A 17,019-nucleotide genomic window follows, 5' to 3' on the forward strand; every position below is an offset into this window, starting at 1 on the left:
TTTCAGTTCAGCTGGACAGACAGGTTGCATATTCAGGCAGTAATTAAATAAAGATTCAGAGAGTATATTAAATGGTATGTCCTTATCTTTTGCATAATAATATGAATAGCTAACATTTATCCAGTGCTTACTTTACATATACAGTCATCCCTACTCCCCATGGATACCAAAATCCGTGGATGCTCAAGTCCCTTATATAAAATGTTGTAGTATTTGCATATAACCTGTGCACATCCTCCCATATACTTTAAATCATCTCTAGATTACTTATAATACCTAGTACAATGTAAATATTATGTGAATAGTTGCAAATACAATGTAAGTGCTATGTAATAGTTCTTGGCACACAGCACATTCAAGCTTTGCCTTTTGGAATATTCTGGATTTTTTTTTCCCCCATCTGTGGTTGGTTGGCTCCTCTGATGTGGAACCTGTAGTTATGGAGGGCCAACTGTATTAACTTGTTTAATTCTCACACAATCCTGTGTGGTAGATTTTATTCCGATTTTACAGTTGAGAACACTGAGGAATGAAGAAGATAAGAAACTTACCCGAGGTTACACAGCTAAAAAGTAGCAGAGTCAGACTGAATCTAAGCTGTCTGGCTCCAGAACCCATGGTTTTAACATCTTTTCTGTACTGCGTGACATAGAAGCAACAAATTAAGTAGTTTATGGAGGAGAATGCATGCAGGGGTTAGATAGTACTTGAGCTGCATATTATAAAACATTATGTGTTCCTGGGTAGCATGGGGCAAGGAAACAGGAGAGAAATGTATATGTTGGAGAAGATTCAAGAGAAACCGAAAACTTGAGTAAAGAATACATGTCGCAGGGCTTCCCTGGTGGCACAGTAGTTAAGAATCCGCCTGCCAATGCAGGGGACACGGGTTCGAGCCCTGGCCCAGGAAGATCCCACATGCCTCGGAGCAACTAAGCCCGTGCGCCACAACTACTGAGCCTGCGCTCTAGAGCCCGCAAGGCACAACTACTGAGCCTGCGTGCCACAGCTACTAAAGCCTGCATGCCTAGAGCCTGTGCTCCACAACAGGAGAAGCCACCGCAATGAGAAGCCCACACACCACAAAGAAGAGTAGCCCCTGCTCACTGCAACTAGGGAATACCCGCACGCAGCAACGAAGACCCAACACAGCCAAAACTTAAAAAAAAAAAAAAAAAAATTAAAATTTTAAAACTGCACAAAAGCAATTAAATATTGCCCAATATTCTTTCTTTATACTTTTTATTGGCTTATCTAAAAAACAGATGTATTATTTCTCTTCATAATTGTTAAGCTGTCATTCCAGGAATCATAACAGTTACTGAAATGAGAGATATGGTCTGTGGTTTATGAAGTTGGGTTTAATGAGTAAGACTTTCCAGTTCCTCTGAGCCACTTTTCTTTGTTAGATTTTAAAAAAATAAAATACAACCATGGTAGCTGATTTGGATGACATAGAATGACTGGTTACTGTTGAGTGAAGTAAAACAGACTTTTAACAGCTCCTGGGTAATGTCTGAAAGGTAAAGTGACATAAGATAAATGTCTGTGTTCTACTCCGAAAATAGCAAAAGGCATATGGAACCAAGATTTAACTTAGTTGACTTGTAACTTAATCCCACTTTAAACGTGCTTTGGCATAATGAAGGTTGTACTGTGATTTTTTTTTTTGCAGAATTAATACCAATGATGGAAAATAAGAAGATGAAGGTTTGAAAGTTATGAATGCTGATTTAATTTTGTAAATAATTGATTCCTCAGAGTTTGTGTATGTATTTTCAAAGGTCATATATGCAATGAAAAGAGAATACTGGGAATTTTTCTGGATACCTGAGTGCCCCAAAATACCAGTTTTATACCTGTTTATAAGTGTAAAACGATTATGTTGTTTTGTTCTCAAGTTTGATGAAAAAATTTTAAATTCCTAAAACTTTTATTTTTGAAAATAGAGTAATTTAACCTCAGATTTTTTTCTGTTAATAGTCATTTTGTAGTAGGATTTTGAACTGACAAGTTAGGTATTTTAAAAGGATTGATGTAAGCTTCATTTGAAAACAATTATAACTTAAATTTGGAAGATAAATGGTTAAAATGTCAACTATGGTCCCACCAAATATAAAGTAGAAAAAAATATGCTATGCGTATGGTTATTTTTGATACTTTAATAGGAATGAACCTTGTCCCAATTCGCTCTTCTGCTTGGCTTAGAGATTGGAATACAAATGGCAAAACTTTTGAGTTTCAACTAAATTAATGGTTTGGATTTTTTAAAACTTTACACTTCCTGTAGAGCATCACAAAAGGTCTGTTTTCTGGTACTTGGGGGTTGTAAACAGGATTTGGAACATTTATGGTAAAGGTAATGAACTTTATTTTGGGAAAAAATGATGGAATAGAAATTTGAATTAATGAAAGCCAAAGAGATTTCCGATTTCTTTTCAAAGAAGATTAAGTATCTGACAAATTTAGCAGATTGAAAATCAAAGTAAAAATCTGTATATATTTTGTTCTTTGCTTTTTTCATACTTGTGATAGAATTTGAAGAGTATCAGTTGCTTGCTACAATGTAGTCACATCTATAAGCGGGTACTGAATTTGTTTGAAAATGTAATTTTTTTTAAACTTTTTATTTTATATTGGAGTATAGTTGATTAACAATATTGTGATAGTTAAAAAACTATAAACAGAAAAGTGATTCAGTTATATATATATATATATATATCTATTCTTTTTCAAATTCTTTTCCCATTCAGGTTGTTACATAATATTGAGCAGAGTTCCCTGTGCCAATCAGTAGGTCCTTGTTGGTTATCCATTTTAACTACAGCAGTGTGTACATGTCAATCCCAAACTCCCTAACTATCCCTTCCCCCCACCCTTCCTCCCTGCTAACCATAAGTTCCTTCTCTAAGTCTGTGAGTCTGTTTCTGTTTTGTAAGTAAGTTCATTTGTATCATTTCTTTTTAGATTCCACATATAAGCCATATCATTAAGATATTTCTCTTTCTCTGAGTTACTTCACTTAGTATGACAGTCTCTAGGTCCATCCATGTTGCTGCAAATGGCATTATTTCCTTCTTTTTTATGGCTGAATGAGACTCCGTTGTATATATGTACCACATCCTCTTTATCCATTCCTCTGTTGATGGATATTTAGGTTGCTTCCATGTCTTGGCTATTGTAAACAGTGTTACAATGAACATTGGGGTGCATGTATCCTTTCGGACCATGTTTTTCTCCATATATATGCCCAGGAATGGATTGCAAGATCATATGGTAGCTCTATTTTTAGTTTTTTAAGGAACCTCCATACTGTTCTCCATAGTAGCTGTACCAATGAAAATGTAATGTTAACAGTTAGATTCCTGATGATAGTATGTGAAGATATTGACATCGACATTCAGAATGCTTTGTATTGGTAACAGGTAGCCTGTCTTGGTATGGTCATATTAGCCATCTACAAATGCCTTTAAACTTTTTCAACCCTTTAAATCATTGGGGAGGAATTCCCTGGCGGTCCAGTGGTTAGGACGCTGTGCCCTCACTGCCAAGGGCCCAGGTTCAATCCCTGGTTGGGGAACTAAGACCCACAAGCCGCCACAGTGTGGCCAAAAAATAAATAAATTAAAAAAAAATCATTGGGGCAGTTATATTTGATCCTCAAGTAAGCAGAATAAACATCAGGGGCCTAAACCAGATCATTTTGGGCCTTTCAGTGTTTTAAAGTAGACCTTAAAGACTGAAGATATCTTCCTGAGTTATTTTAATTGGTCAGTTTATCACAAGTGACTGGCCAGACAACATTTTATGCGAATAATTCATTTAATTTGAATGAACCTACCAGTTATCCCAATTTGGGCAAGGCCACTTGCAACTTAAATTGCTCTGTTTCAAACTATCTGTGGTATATGCTGATAGCTGGTAGATAATCCAACTCCAGTTATTATATACCAGTTTAAGTTATTATTTACTCAAAAGCTTTTAAAATCTGAAATAGTTTAATATCTTTTAAAAATAAACATGTCTCCTTTATAGTACTTTCTCCTCTGCTTGGCAGTGTTCAGAATCAGTTTGAAGCACTTTGAGAGTCTTGTCAGATTATACCCCATTGATTTGTATTGTTTTCCTTTTAGATTCCAGAATCCTAAATAAAGACTGATGTTTAAACAAAAAAAGAAGAAGAAAAACCAACCATAGCATATGAAATATGGCAATGACAAGGAATGTCAATTTCTGAACTTTTCACCTTTTCTTTTAAGATAAAGATACAGATATCACCATGAAGGGGAATATGGATGACTTTGGCCTGAGAGACACCTTGAGTGTCACATCAACTGATTCTTTTGCTTCAGCAGCAGAGGTGAGACATGTATGTTCCTAATGAGGATTTCTTATTCTTTTTAGGTGGAGAATACAGTTTTGCCATTGTGCTGTAATTCAGTTCAGTAGCCATTTATTTAGTATCAACTCTGTAGATAGATACAGAGATACAAAGATGATACCAGGAAACAAAGATGAATATACCATGAATATAAGTTCCCACAGGAGCTTAGAGTCTCTTTAGAGAGGTGGACACGTAAACAAACTTTAGATAAGCACTTTCATCACTGTGGATTATGGGTGAGGCATATAAGTGTCTCAATGGAAAGCAATTCACCTTATATCAAGAGTCTTAAAAATATTCAGATTCTTTAGCTGAGAGATCATACCTCTAGGTATTTTTTCCAAGGAAATGATCGGATTCAAAGATTTATATATAAAAATATTCACTGTAGCATTTTTAATAATAATGAAAAACTGACAACAGTTTAATGCCAAATTATGGAACATCCATAATTTGAAGTATTATATTGCCATAAACATGTTTCCAATAATTTTTAATGACATGGGAACATATGTTAAGTGAAAAGAGTAGTATGTAGGTTTTATATAGAGAGCATGCTTGTAATTTTGTAATAAAGAAAAACACGTATGTGGTATATTATGTGAGTATTTAGGCTGAGGAAAAAAAGACTAGATATAAATACACTAATGTGTAAGGAGTGGTGATCACTGAATTACAGATTTATGGGTAATTTGTTTTCCACTGAGATTTAAATTTTTTATCCAAAGAGAAGATTGCAAAGTGGTCATCTTTTTATAATGTTTTCTACTTGAAACAGCTTTAAAAAATCACATATGGCCAATTTTGTCTTAGAATTATTTCATTTTTATGGTAGATTTTGGATACTAATGCTGTCCTTTTTCATATCGATAGTATCACACATCTGTAATTGATGTGTGAATTCAAGCTCTAGTGTGGAAAGCTTTAGGTGTTCCAACACCCTATACCCTAAACCTTGATTCTGCCTTTTTTAAAGCTGTACTGACCATAATCTTTCATCGTCTCAAGGTTTTTCTGTATATGTATATTTTAACTATTGCTTACAGTATCATCTCCTGAATTGTTCACCTTTTTCCTTATATTTTTATACTTGTATAGTTTGCAACACACAGAACATATCTACTTGTTTTATGAAGAAGCTATTTCCTCTTCATTTTACTATTCTGTATAGACAGGGTTATCTTTCTGTTTTTTCTAGCTTTATTGAGATATAGTTGACATATAACTTTGTGTAAGTTTAAGCTGTACGAAGTGATGATTTGATACACATATATTGTGGAATAATGAACACAGTAAGGTTAGTTAACACCTCCAGCACCTCACATGATTACCTTTTTTTCTTTGTGGTGGGAATGTTTAAGATCTACTCTCTTAGCAACTTTCAAGCATATAATGTAGTATTGTTAACTGGGGTCACCATGCTGTACATTAGATCCCCAGAACTTATTCATCTTGTAAGTGGAAGTTTGTACCCTTCGACCAGCATCTCCCCATTTTTCCCACCCCCAGTTCCTGGCACTCACCATTCTAAATCTCTGTTTCTATGGGTTTGGCTTTTTTAGATCCCACATGTACATGATACCATACAGTACAGTTGACCCTGAACTGCATAGGTTTGAACTGTGTAGGTGCATTTATACGTGGATTTTTTTCAATAAATACATACTACATTATCTGCAGTTGGTTGAATCCGAGGATGTGAAACTGCAAATACTAAGGGCCAACAATAGGACTTGAGCATCTGAGGATTTTGGTATCCAAGGCAGGTCCTGGAACCAGTCCTTTGAGGAAACCAGGGGATGACTATTTTCAACCACATGGGGATCAGCGCCCCTAACCACCACATTGTTGAAGGGTGACCTGTATTTGTCTTTCTCTGTCTGACTTCACGTAACATAATGCCTTCAAGGCCCTGCCCCATACATATTGTTGCAAATGACAGGATTTCTTTCTTTCTCATGGATGAATAATATTCCATTGAATATATATAAATATATGTATACCACATCTTCTCTATCCATTCATCCGTTGATGGACACTTGACTTGTTTCCATTTCTTGGCTATTGTGAATAGTGCTGCAATGAACATGGGAATGCAGATATCTCAAGATAGTGATTTCATTTTTTTTTTGATATATACCCAAAAAGAAGTAGGATTGCTGAATTATATACATATATATTTTTTTAATTTATTTATTTTATTTATTTTATTTTATTTTTGGCTGCGTTGGGTCTTCGTTGCGGCACGCAGGCTTTTCTGTGGTTGCGGTGAGCGGGGGCTACTCTTTGTTGCGGTGCTTGGGCTTCTCATTGCAGTGGCTTCTCTTGTTGTGGAGCACAGGCTCTAGGTGCACGGGCTTTAGTAGTTGTGGCACGCAGGCTCAGTAGTTGTGGCTCGTGGGCTCTAGAGCACAGGCTCAGTAGTTGTGGTGCACAGGCTTAGTTGCTCCGCGGCATGTGGGATCTTCCCGGACCAGGGCTCAAACCCGTATCCCCTGCATTGGCAGGCGGATTCTTAACCACTACGCCACCAGGGAAGCCCTGAATTATATTTTTTGGTATATACCCAGAAAAGAAGTAGGATTGCTGAATTATATTTTTAATTTTTTCAGGAACATCCATGTTGTTTTCTGTAGTAGCTGTACCAGTTTACATATCTACCAACCATGCACCGGGGTTTCCTTTTCTCCACATCCTCACCAGCATTTGTTATCGCTTGTCTTTTTGCTGATAGCTATTCTATTTGAGGTAATATTTCATTATAGTTTTGATTTGCATTTCCCTAATGATTAGTGATGTTTAACACCTTTTAATGTACCTGTTGGCCATTTGTGTCTTCTTTGGAAAAATGTCTATTCAGGCCCTCTGAATATTAACCCCTTATCAGATAGATGGTTTGCAAATATTTTTTCCCATTCTGTAGGTTGCCTTTTCATTTTGTCGATTGTTTCTTTTTCTGTACAGAAGCTTTTTAGTTTAATTCAGTCCCACTTGTTTATTTTTGCATTGTTGCTTGTGCTTTGGGTGTCATATCCAAAAAATTGTTGTCAAGGCAAATGTCAAGGAGCTTTTTCTCCCTGTGTTTTTGTTTTAGGAGTTTTATGGTTTCAGGTCTTATGTTTATGTCTTTAATTCATTTTGAGTTAATTTCTGTGAGTGGTGTAAAATAGGGTTCCAATGTCTTTCTGCATGTGGTTATCCAGTTTTCCCACTACCATTTATTGAAGAGTCCTTTCCCCACTGAATATTCTTGGCCCCTTTGTCAAATATTGGTTGACTTTATATGCAAGGGTTATTTCTGGGCTCTTGATTCTGTTCCATTGGTCTATGTCTATTTTTGTACTAGTATGATACTGTGTGATTACTTCAGCTTTGTATTATTGTATGAAATCAGGAAGTAAAATACCTCCAGTTTTGTTCTTTCTTAGGATTGCTCTGGCTAGTTGGGGTCTTTTGTGGTTCCACACAAATTTTAGGATTTTTTTTTCTGTTTCTGTGGAAAATTCCATTGGAATTTTGATAGGGATTGCAATGAATCTCTAATGGCTCTAGGTAGTATGGACATTTTAACAATATTAATTCTTCTGATCCATGAACATGAGTATCTTTTCATTTATTCATGTCTTCTTCAGTTTCTTCATCAAAATCTTATAGTTTTCACTATACAGATTTTTCATTTCCTTGGTTAAATTTATTCCTAAGTATTTTACTCTTTTTGATGCTATTGTAAATGGGACTTTTCTTAATTTCTCTTTTTGATAGTTTGTTTTAGGGTATAGAAATGGAACTGATTTTTGTATATTGATTTTTGTATCCTGCAACTTTACTGAATTTGTTTATTAGTTCTAATAGTTTTTTGGTGGAGTCTTTAGGGTTTTTCTGTGTATAAGATCATATTATGTACAAACAGAGGCAATTTTACTTCTTTCTGATTTGAATGTCTTTTCTTGTGTTTCTTGCCTAATTGCTCTGGCTAGAACTTAACAGTGCTATATGTTCAGTAGGATTGGTGAGAGTGGGCACCCTTGTCTTGTTCTTGGTCTTAGAGAAAGAGTTTTCGACCTTTCACTGTTGAATATGATGTTAGCTGTGGGCTTGTCATATGTGGCCTTTATTATGTTGAGGTACATTCCTTCTATACCAATTTGTTGAGAATTTTTATCATAAAGGGATGTTGTATTTTGTCAAATGCTTTTTATCTTTCTTTCTGTAGACACTTATGTCCTAAATGGTTTGTAAAGAGAATTGCAAGTCACTTTGCATTTTTTCCACTGTGAAGAACAGTATACCTTTAGAGCAAATTGCTCTAAAGTTTCTTTATAATATGCAACCTTAAAAAATATTTTGCCAAGTATTCATTGTACTCACTTTAAATTTGTGGTTTAAGTTACAAAGCTTTGATAAATTTTAAAAACAATCCTTATGGAAAACAAAATGCATGAATACCACAAGAAGGGCTCACTATCTGAGAAACCTCCTAGGAATGCTTCTAGGGTATAAATGTATGATCTCAGAATGTGAATGTGCCAAGATAAATTGCGTACTAAGAAATGTTTGTTAAATTATTTTTAATAGCATTTACTATTTGCCAAGCACTTAAGAAAAACTGCTTAATGAAGAAAGTTATTAAGAAAATAAGACCAGAACTCCTTATGAAGTTAAACAGTTTGTGATCATTTGAAAGCTTTATTCAGAATTATCAGAAAGAGTTTTTGCCTATTTAGATTATTAAAACAAATCCTGGCATAGGCTTTTCTCCAAGGTTGGTCAGTCATTTGTGAAAGTGATTAACAAAATTTTCCTGTATAAGCTTTGCCAAACATTGGTTTGGAACCAGAGCCTTTTTTCTCTGAAAAGTCTTTTTTTAAAATAATAGCTTTATTGAGATATAATTCACATACTATAAAATTCACTGTTTCAAAGTACACAATTCAGTGGTTTTTAGTATATTCGGAGTTGTGCAAACTTCTTAATTCTGGAACATTTTTATCACCCCCAAAAGAAACCCCTCCCTATTGGTCATCGCTCCCTTTTCTCTCCCTTTTCTCTGCCTAATCGCCCTTGGCACTTACTCCTATACCTTCCGTTTCTATGAATTTGCCTATTCTGGACATTTCATACAAAGAGAATCACACAATATATGATCTTTTGTGTTTGATGTTCTTTCGCTTAGCTTAATTTTCAAGTTCTGAAAAGTCTTTTTAATGTTAGGGTACCACTGCATTGAGTACTCTCCTAACTCTCCCATCTGTTAAAGAGATTGTCATTTGATAGGTAGAAACTAATATTGCAGAGAGAGCGTTTTTAGCTGTAAATTTAGTTTTTCTTAGAATTACCACTCTGCACTGTGTGTATGTTTAATATATAAATTTTAGGGTGCTCTTTAAAGAGAAAAAATTTATTTCTTATAATTCAGATACCTATACTCATAGTCTAAAAGGAAGCTTGGAAAGCTTTTGCTGTACCTCTCTGACTTGATAGCACTTGTTTATAGCAATCGGGAATTATCTTACTTCCTCTGGGGTTAGTTTTGTCTCTTTTATCTTGGGCTTTCATTCTTGTGCTGATGGTTTTTCTTTTAAATTTGAAAGCTTAGCTGGTGACTGAACTGATTTCCTTAGGTAGATTGTGGAGGTTTAGAGCATTGTTTTCTGTTTGTTTCTTCCTTGAATAGGTGAACAGGAACGATAACTGGCCTCAGTTGACTTCTTTGAGGTTGCTGATGGGCAGGCTTTTCTTTAGGATGAATGGTCTGTAAAGAGCCTAGTAGTCAGGGCACACCTGGATTCAGAATGAAGAGGGCCTTACTCCGGGGGACCCATCACTCACCCTAGCAGACTTACTTTCCCCAGGTAGTTCAAGTAATTTTTGTTTGTTTGTTTTTTGGCTGCGCCGCGCAGCTTGTGAGATCTTAGTTCCCTGACCAGGGATTGAACCTGGGCCCTTGGCAGTGAAAGCGTGGAGTCCTAATCACTGGACCGCCACAGAATTTCCGTTCAAGTAATTTTTTTTTTAAATAAATTTATTTTATTTATTTATTTATTTTTGGCTGCATTGGGTCTTCGTTGCTACGCGAGGGCTTTCTCTGGTTGCGGCGAGCAGGGGCTGCTCTTCGTTACGGTGCGCGGGCTTCTCTTGTTGTGGAGCACAGGCTCTAGGCATGTGGGCTTCAGTAGTTGTGGCACTCGGGCTCTAGAGCGCAGGCTCAGTAGTTGTGGCTCATGGGCTTAGTTGCTCCGCAGCATGTGGGATCTTCCCGGACCAGGGCTCGAACCTGTGTCCCTTGCGTTGGCAGGCAGGTTCTTCACCACTGCGCTACCAGGGAGGCCCCCGTTCAAGTAATTTTTAAAGAGAAATGTTCTCTGGTTGCAAATTCTTTTTTTCTGGGGCAGAGAGTAGAATAAGATATAGGACAACTACAGTTGTTTGGACAGACTTTCATTTAAACTACTATTTTCAATCCCTCTTCTTCAGTCCTGCCTGCATACCTGCTCACTGTGAGCCTGGTTCTCTTTGAGGCTCTGTTTAGCAAATGTCTCCTCTTTGACTATATCCCCTCTTGAACTTATTCTGGACTATGGCTTCCTCATCTCTTTCATCTGTCCACACACTTCCATTTGCTTTCCAGTGTTTGGAAATCTGTGTGTCTTCCTTTTGCTCTTAGTATTATTTCCACTGTTATGTTAGTTATCTGTTGCTATGTAATAAATTACCCACAACTTATTGTCTTAAAACCAGTAGAATTCAGGTGTGGGCTGGGGGCTGGTGCCAAGGCTGTAGGTCCTGTCCTGGGTCTCAGAAGTGTGTGCTAAGGAGTGGGACCACATGCCCCAGTTTGGGAGTTAATTGCCAGAGTCCTCAATTTCCTAGGGATTAAATCAAGTAGAGGGCATGTGTCTTTGTGTTAATCTAGATTAGAGCCTTCTAAATCCTGGGGGTTCCACACTTGGAGTTTAATAGAGGCACAAGCATTTTAGGAGTCACCTTCTTAAAATCCACGTCTTATGGGGTGGTTTTCTGGAGCTCTTGGGCCTTAGGGTTAGTCCTGTGAGAACTAAGTCCTAGGGCTAATCCAAGGAGCCCGTCGTTTTGGTATTTAATTGTGAAGCCGCATATATTAGATACGGAGTGACTCCTGGACTGAGCGTCTCTACCAAAGGCAGCAGACACCATTTTTCAAAATAAAAAGAGGGTCCTGCTTGGAGAAACTGTCGAGAAGAAGCTCCCGCAATACAAGAACATTGGCCTGGGCTTCAAGGCACCCGGAAGGCCATTGAGGGCACCTACATTGACAAGAAATGTCCCTTTACTGGTAATGTCTCCATCTGAGGGCAGATCCTATCTGGTGTGGTGACCAAGATGTAGATGCAGAGGACTATTGTTGTCCGCTGAGACTACCTCCACTACATCCAAAAATACATAAGAATATGTCCATGGACCTGTCCCCCCGCTTCAGGGGCATCCAGATTGGTGACACTGTCACGGTGGGGGAGGCTGGCCCCTGATCAAGACTGCGAGTTCAGCATGCTCAAGGTCACCGAGGTTGCCAGCACAAAGAAGTGATTCCAGAAATTCTGAGACTGGACACCTGCCCACTCCCCCAGTTATTTCCCATACAATAATAAGAACAATAGCAAATATTTGTTATCTCATTGTTCTGAGGGTCAAGAATTTGGAAATGGTTCTGGCTTGAGGTCTTTTGTGAAGTTGTAGTCAAGTATGTTGGCTGGGGCTACAGTCATCTGAAGGTTAACTGGAGCTGGAGAATCTGCCCCAAGATCACTTACATGAATGGCATGTTGGTGCTCCCTGTTGGTAGAAAACCTAAGTTTTTACGGTTTTATGGACTTTTCAATAGGACTGCTGGAGCCTGTTCACAACATGGCACCTGACTTCCCCAAGAGAGAGTGAGACAGAAGCAGTGACTGTTATGATCTAGCCTCAGAAATCACACTCCATTATTTCTATATGTTATTGGTTACACAGGTCAGCCCTCTTCAACGTGGGATGAGGTATGAAGTACCAGAAAGAGAGAATCATTATGAGGGCCGTTTTAGAAGGTGGTTATTGTGGGTTTATTTCCTTTTTTATTTCTTTTCTATTAGTGACATAGGAGATACAATCAGCTTGCTTTCTTTAACTGTAAGTCCTATTTGTAATTTTATGTGATTATTTTGAAAGGAAAATGTAAATGTAAAAAATAGTCCATATTAAAATTGAACTTAGCCTATTTTATGCCCCAACTTATAATAGTTTTGGAACTTTGGACATTTCTTTCATGGTTGTTCAGAAGCTTTTAAAAAATATTAAGGCTTTTAAAAATACTACTTCGCATTCAGCAAAGTCATTGCTTGTCAAAGAAGATAAGACCTAGTCCCTCTTGCATCTAATGGAGGGCAAGGGGGAAGTAATTTGGGATGTTAAATAATTTAGAAATAAAGGACATTTCAAGTTTCAACCAGCAAAGAAAAAGAACCCTTTTTCATGGTAAATTGCATGGTAAATTGCATGTTATGCAGGGATTAAACTGTGTTTCTGACTGCTTCTGAAGTAACAGCTCTAGTAAAATGTTAATCTTTTTCTGAAACCTTTTAAAAAGTTTTTGGGAATTTTGTCCAAAAAATTCTTCCTATAAGATACATGCTAAAATGAGAATTTAAGCCATCATCTTAATGATTTGTTTTTTGCTTTAAAAACTTTAAGACTTTTTTTTTTTAAGATTTAATTTTATTTTTACTTTTTTGGCTGCGTTGGGTCTTGCTGCCGTGTGCGGGCTTTCTTTAGTTGTGGCGAACGGGGCTACTCTTCGTTGTGGTGCGCAGGCTTCTCGTTGCGGTGGTTTCTCTTGTTGTGGAGCACGGGGTCTAGGCGCACACTTCAGTAGTTGCAGCACGTGGGCTCAGTAGTTGTGGCTCGCGGGCTCCAGAGCGCAGGCTCAGTAGTTGTGGCACACGGACTTAGTTGCTCCGCAGCATGTGGGATCTTCCTGGAACAGGGATTGAACCTGTGTCCCCTGCATTGGCAGGCGGATTCTTATCCGCTGTGCCACCAGGGAAGTCCTTAAGACATTATTTAAATTAATGTTTCTTAGTTATCATTGTCTCTTATGAAGAATTGATGATAATGTTAGCCAGTGTCAAATCTTCAATATGATATATTTTCACAGCTGCAGGCTTATTTTAAGAGACTTAATTTAAACGATCACCTCAGCCAAACCAACAAATAAACAAGATAGACTAATAAATCAAGACTTGATCCTGGAATCCCTCATTGTTGGATTTGTTCACTTCTTATTAGTATAAATTATTTTACGTAGAGAGTTTAATTGGAGCCCCAGTTTCCTCCTTAGAATTTTTCTCTGCTGGTAGGTGTACATAGATCCTATTTGTTTTGACAGTGGTACAAAACTTTAAATTATTTAATATCTAAAAATTTCCACTCTAATTTTTTAAAGTGTTAGCTTTTTTTTTAACCTCAAATACACTTTGCCTTTAGCATAATATATCTTCCTTAAAACATGCGGGAAATATTACTTAAAGCAGACAGTATATAATGGCAGGTATTGTCATTTTGTTTACTTTTTTTTTTTTTGCCTCTGGACTAATAGACATATATATACTGTCCTAAATAATGCTGATGTGTAAACTTATTCTTCTTTGGATTTTTGGATAAGGCTGATAGGAGAATACATATAGTTTGATATTTAAAAGTACATATAAGCTCTGGAATGAATGCCTGGTTTTAAGTTCTACCATTTAGTAGTGGGCCTTGGGGCAAGTTCCTGCTAATCTAAATCTCTGTTTCTTTACCTATAAAAGGTGGGTAGTAATAGTACCTACTTTATGAGTGGTTGTAAAGAAATGAGATGAATCAAGTTAAAGCATTTAGCCCAGCATGGGTGCATATGAAGTGCCAGAACTACAGCATGGAGAAACACTTCTGGAATAGTAGAGTAATAACTTCCAAAGATCTCCTTCACAAAAGCAATGATTACTGGCAAAAATTGTCGAAAATCAAAATTTTCAGAACCCTGAAAATTAAACATCTGTAAAAATTCAAGGAGGATTTATTCAAGGAAAATAGCTGAATCTCCATAAGAACAGTAAACTTTGTAAATTTTTAACTGGTTCTGTTTCTAGCCCTCTCTCCACAGTAGTCTTGAAAACCAACAGCTTCATAACTATGGTAACTGGGAAAATCAGGGGCTCAGCAGCCACTGGAAGAAACTTAATGGCTTTGGAGCTTCCCAAAAGTCCCATCACTAGAGAATTGTCACTATTTGGCTTGTATGGCAGCTCCTTGCAAAGCTGCATTCTCAGGACTTGTCTTTATTTGACCTGACTTAGAGCTTGCTCTGTGCAAAATTTCTATCCCTAGAGCCTTTGTTGAAAAATATCAGTGGTAATTGTTTAACACTGGAGCTGCCTCATTGCCCAATTTTTAAAAGGAAAAATTGGGCAATTTTAAAAGGAAAAATTGGGCAATGAGATGTTTATAGGGAGCTTTGAAAAGCTCCAATGTATTTCTGAGAATCTAGAAGGCCATAAGCATGTGCAGGGCTATGCATGTGTCCAGGAAAGACCTTAGAAATCCCTAACCTCTCACCTCTGGCCAACCTTGATGTTCTGCACAAAAGAAAAAGTTAAGGCGGACAAAAGAAAAAAAACAATTAATTGGCATTTATCAAAAGTAGAAACTTTTGTGCTTTAAAGGACACCAAGAAAGTGAAAAGACAGTAGAATGGGAGAAAATATTTGGAAATCATGTATCTGATAAAGGTCTTATATCCAGAATATATAAAGAACTGTTACGACCCAACAATAAATGGACAAATAACCCAATTTAAAAATGCGCCAGGGGGGCTTCCCTGGTGGTGCAGTGGTTGAGAATCTGCCTGCTGATGCAGGGGACACGGGTTCGAGCCCTGGTCTGGGAAGATCCCACATGCCGCGGAGCAACTGGGCCCGTGAGCCACAATTACTGAGCCTGCGTGTCTGGAGCCTGTGCTCCACAACAAGAGAGGCCGCGATAGTGAGAGGCCTGCGCACCGCGATGAAGAGTGGCCCCCGCTTGCCACAACTAGAGAAAGCCCTCGCACAGAAACGAAGACCCAACACAGCCATAAATAAATAAAAATAAAAAATGCGCCAAGGATTTGAACAGACATTTTTCCAAAGAAGATATACAAGGGCCAATAAGGAGATAAAAGATGTTCCACATCATTAGTCATTAGAGAAATTTAAACCACTTCACGCCCACTAGGGTGGCTATAATAAGAAAAGATGGACAGTAACAATTGTTGGCAGAGGTGTGAAAAGATTGAAATCATCATACATTGCTAGTGGGAATGGAAAATGGTGCAGCCACTTTGCAAAACAGTTTCCTCAAAAAGTTAAACATAGAGTTACCATCTGACACTTCCATTTTTAGGTATATACTCAAGGGAATTGAAAACATAAAAGACTTGTACATAAATGTTCAAAGCAGTCTTTCTTATTCATGATTATCAAAAAGTGGGAACAACCCACAAGTCTATCAGTTGAGGAAAGGATAAACAAAGTGTGGTATATCCATACAATTCAGCCATAAAAAAGAATGAAGTACTGATATATGCTACGTTATAGATGAACCTTGGAAACGTTATTCTATGTGAAAAAAGCCAAACACAAAATGCCACGTATTACTTGATTCAGTTTATGTGAAGTTTCCAGAGTGGGAAATTCCATAGACACTGAAAGATTATTGGTTTCCAGGGCCTAGAGAGAAAGGGGCATGGGGAGTGACTGCTGATGGGCAGAGGGTTTCTTGTTGGCATAGTAAAAATATCTGAAATTAGAAAGTGGTGCTGATTATACAACCCAGTGAATATACTAAAAAGCCCCTGAATTGTACACTTAAATGGGTGAATTTTATGGTATGTGAATTATCTCTCAGTAAAGCTGTTATTAAAAACAAACAAAAAACCTCTACAGCATCCCATTTAAATGGATCACCTGGTATTGAAAAATAAAATCACTCCAGAGTTTTCCTGCTTAGCTGGCAACTCTATAGCGTTTGCAGTGGGTTTTTTTTTTGTCATCATTTTCTTTTTTTTCGCATCTTTATTGGAGTATAATTGCTTTACAATGTTGTGTTAGTTTCTGCTGTACAACAAATTTGTTGTTGTTTTTTAATGAACTATCAGAAGGCTGGAATTTCATTTGTAGAGTTTTTATGCTAGCCATAGGTACATGACTATTCTTCAGTTATACAAAGGTTAGTCAAAGCTACATATAAAAAAAAAATTCCCTAGAATTAGCCAAATTGAGATTATTACAGTGTTTTTGTAGAAAACTTTACTTCATTTACAATCATGAGTTATAATACTTTTAAGCATTCTTTGGATGATAAAATTCTCTTCTTTTTTTTCAATGCTTCATCATCAGTTTTTCTTGTTGGTGAACTGTAGTTGGATTCAAAATTAGCTAAGCTTGTTATAAAGTTTTACTCTTTTTTTACAACTGAATTTTGAAATAAAATGAATTCAGATCTTACTAGCTGTAAAATATTACTGAATTATTTTCACATTTTAATAAAATTGAGTATATTTTAATATTAGCAAGATCCTATTTTCTATTTTTTATCGTTTTTCTTCT

The 17,019-nt window shown here is 36.9% G+C and overlaps 1 protein-coding gene and 1 pseudogene across 5 annotated transcripts in view; both read left to right on the forward strand.

The window, feature by feature from the left end:
- Positions 1–17,019, forward strand: part of MIGA1 (mitoguardin 1) — an 86,789-nt gene that overhangs the window by 54,577 nt on the left and 15,193 nt on the right. For all 5 annotated transcript variants that reach the window (XM_059899509.1, XM_059899537.1, XM_059899529.1 and 2 more), the window contains exon 8: positions 4,260–4,360. In XM_059899509.1, the coding sequence (XP_059755492.1) occupies positions 4,260–4,360 (101 nt within the window). The remainder of the gene's footprint in view (positions 1–4,259; positions 4,361–17,019) is intronic.
- On the forward strand, positions 8,819–11,962 carry LOC132347202 (small ribosomal subunit protein uS17-like; annotated as a pseudogene).

The sequence above is a fragment of the Balaenoptera ricei genome, chromosome 1 (genome assembly GCF_028023285.1).
Source record: "Balaenoptera ricei isolate mBalRic1 chromosome 1, mBalRic1.hap2, whole genome shotgun sequence".
NCBI lineage: Eukaryota > Metazoa > Chordata > Mammalia > Artiodactyla > Balaenopteridae > Balaenoptera > Balaenoptera ricei.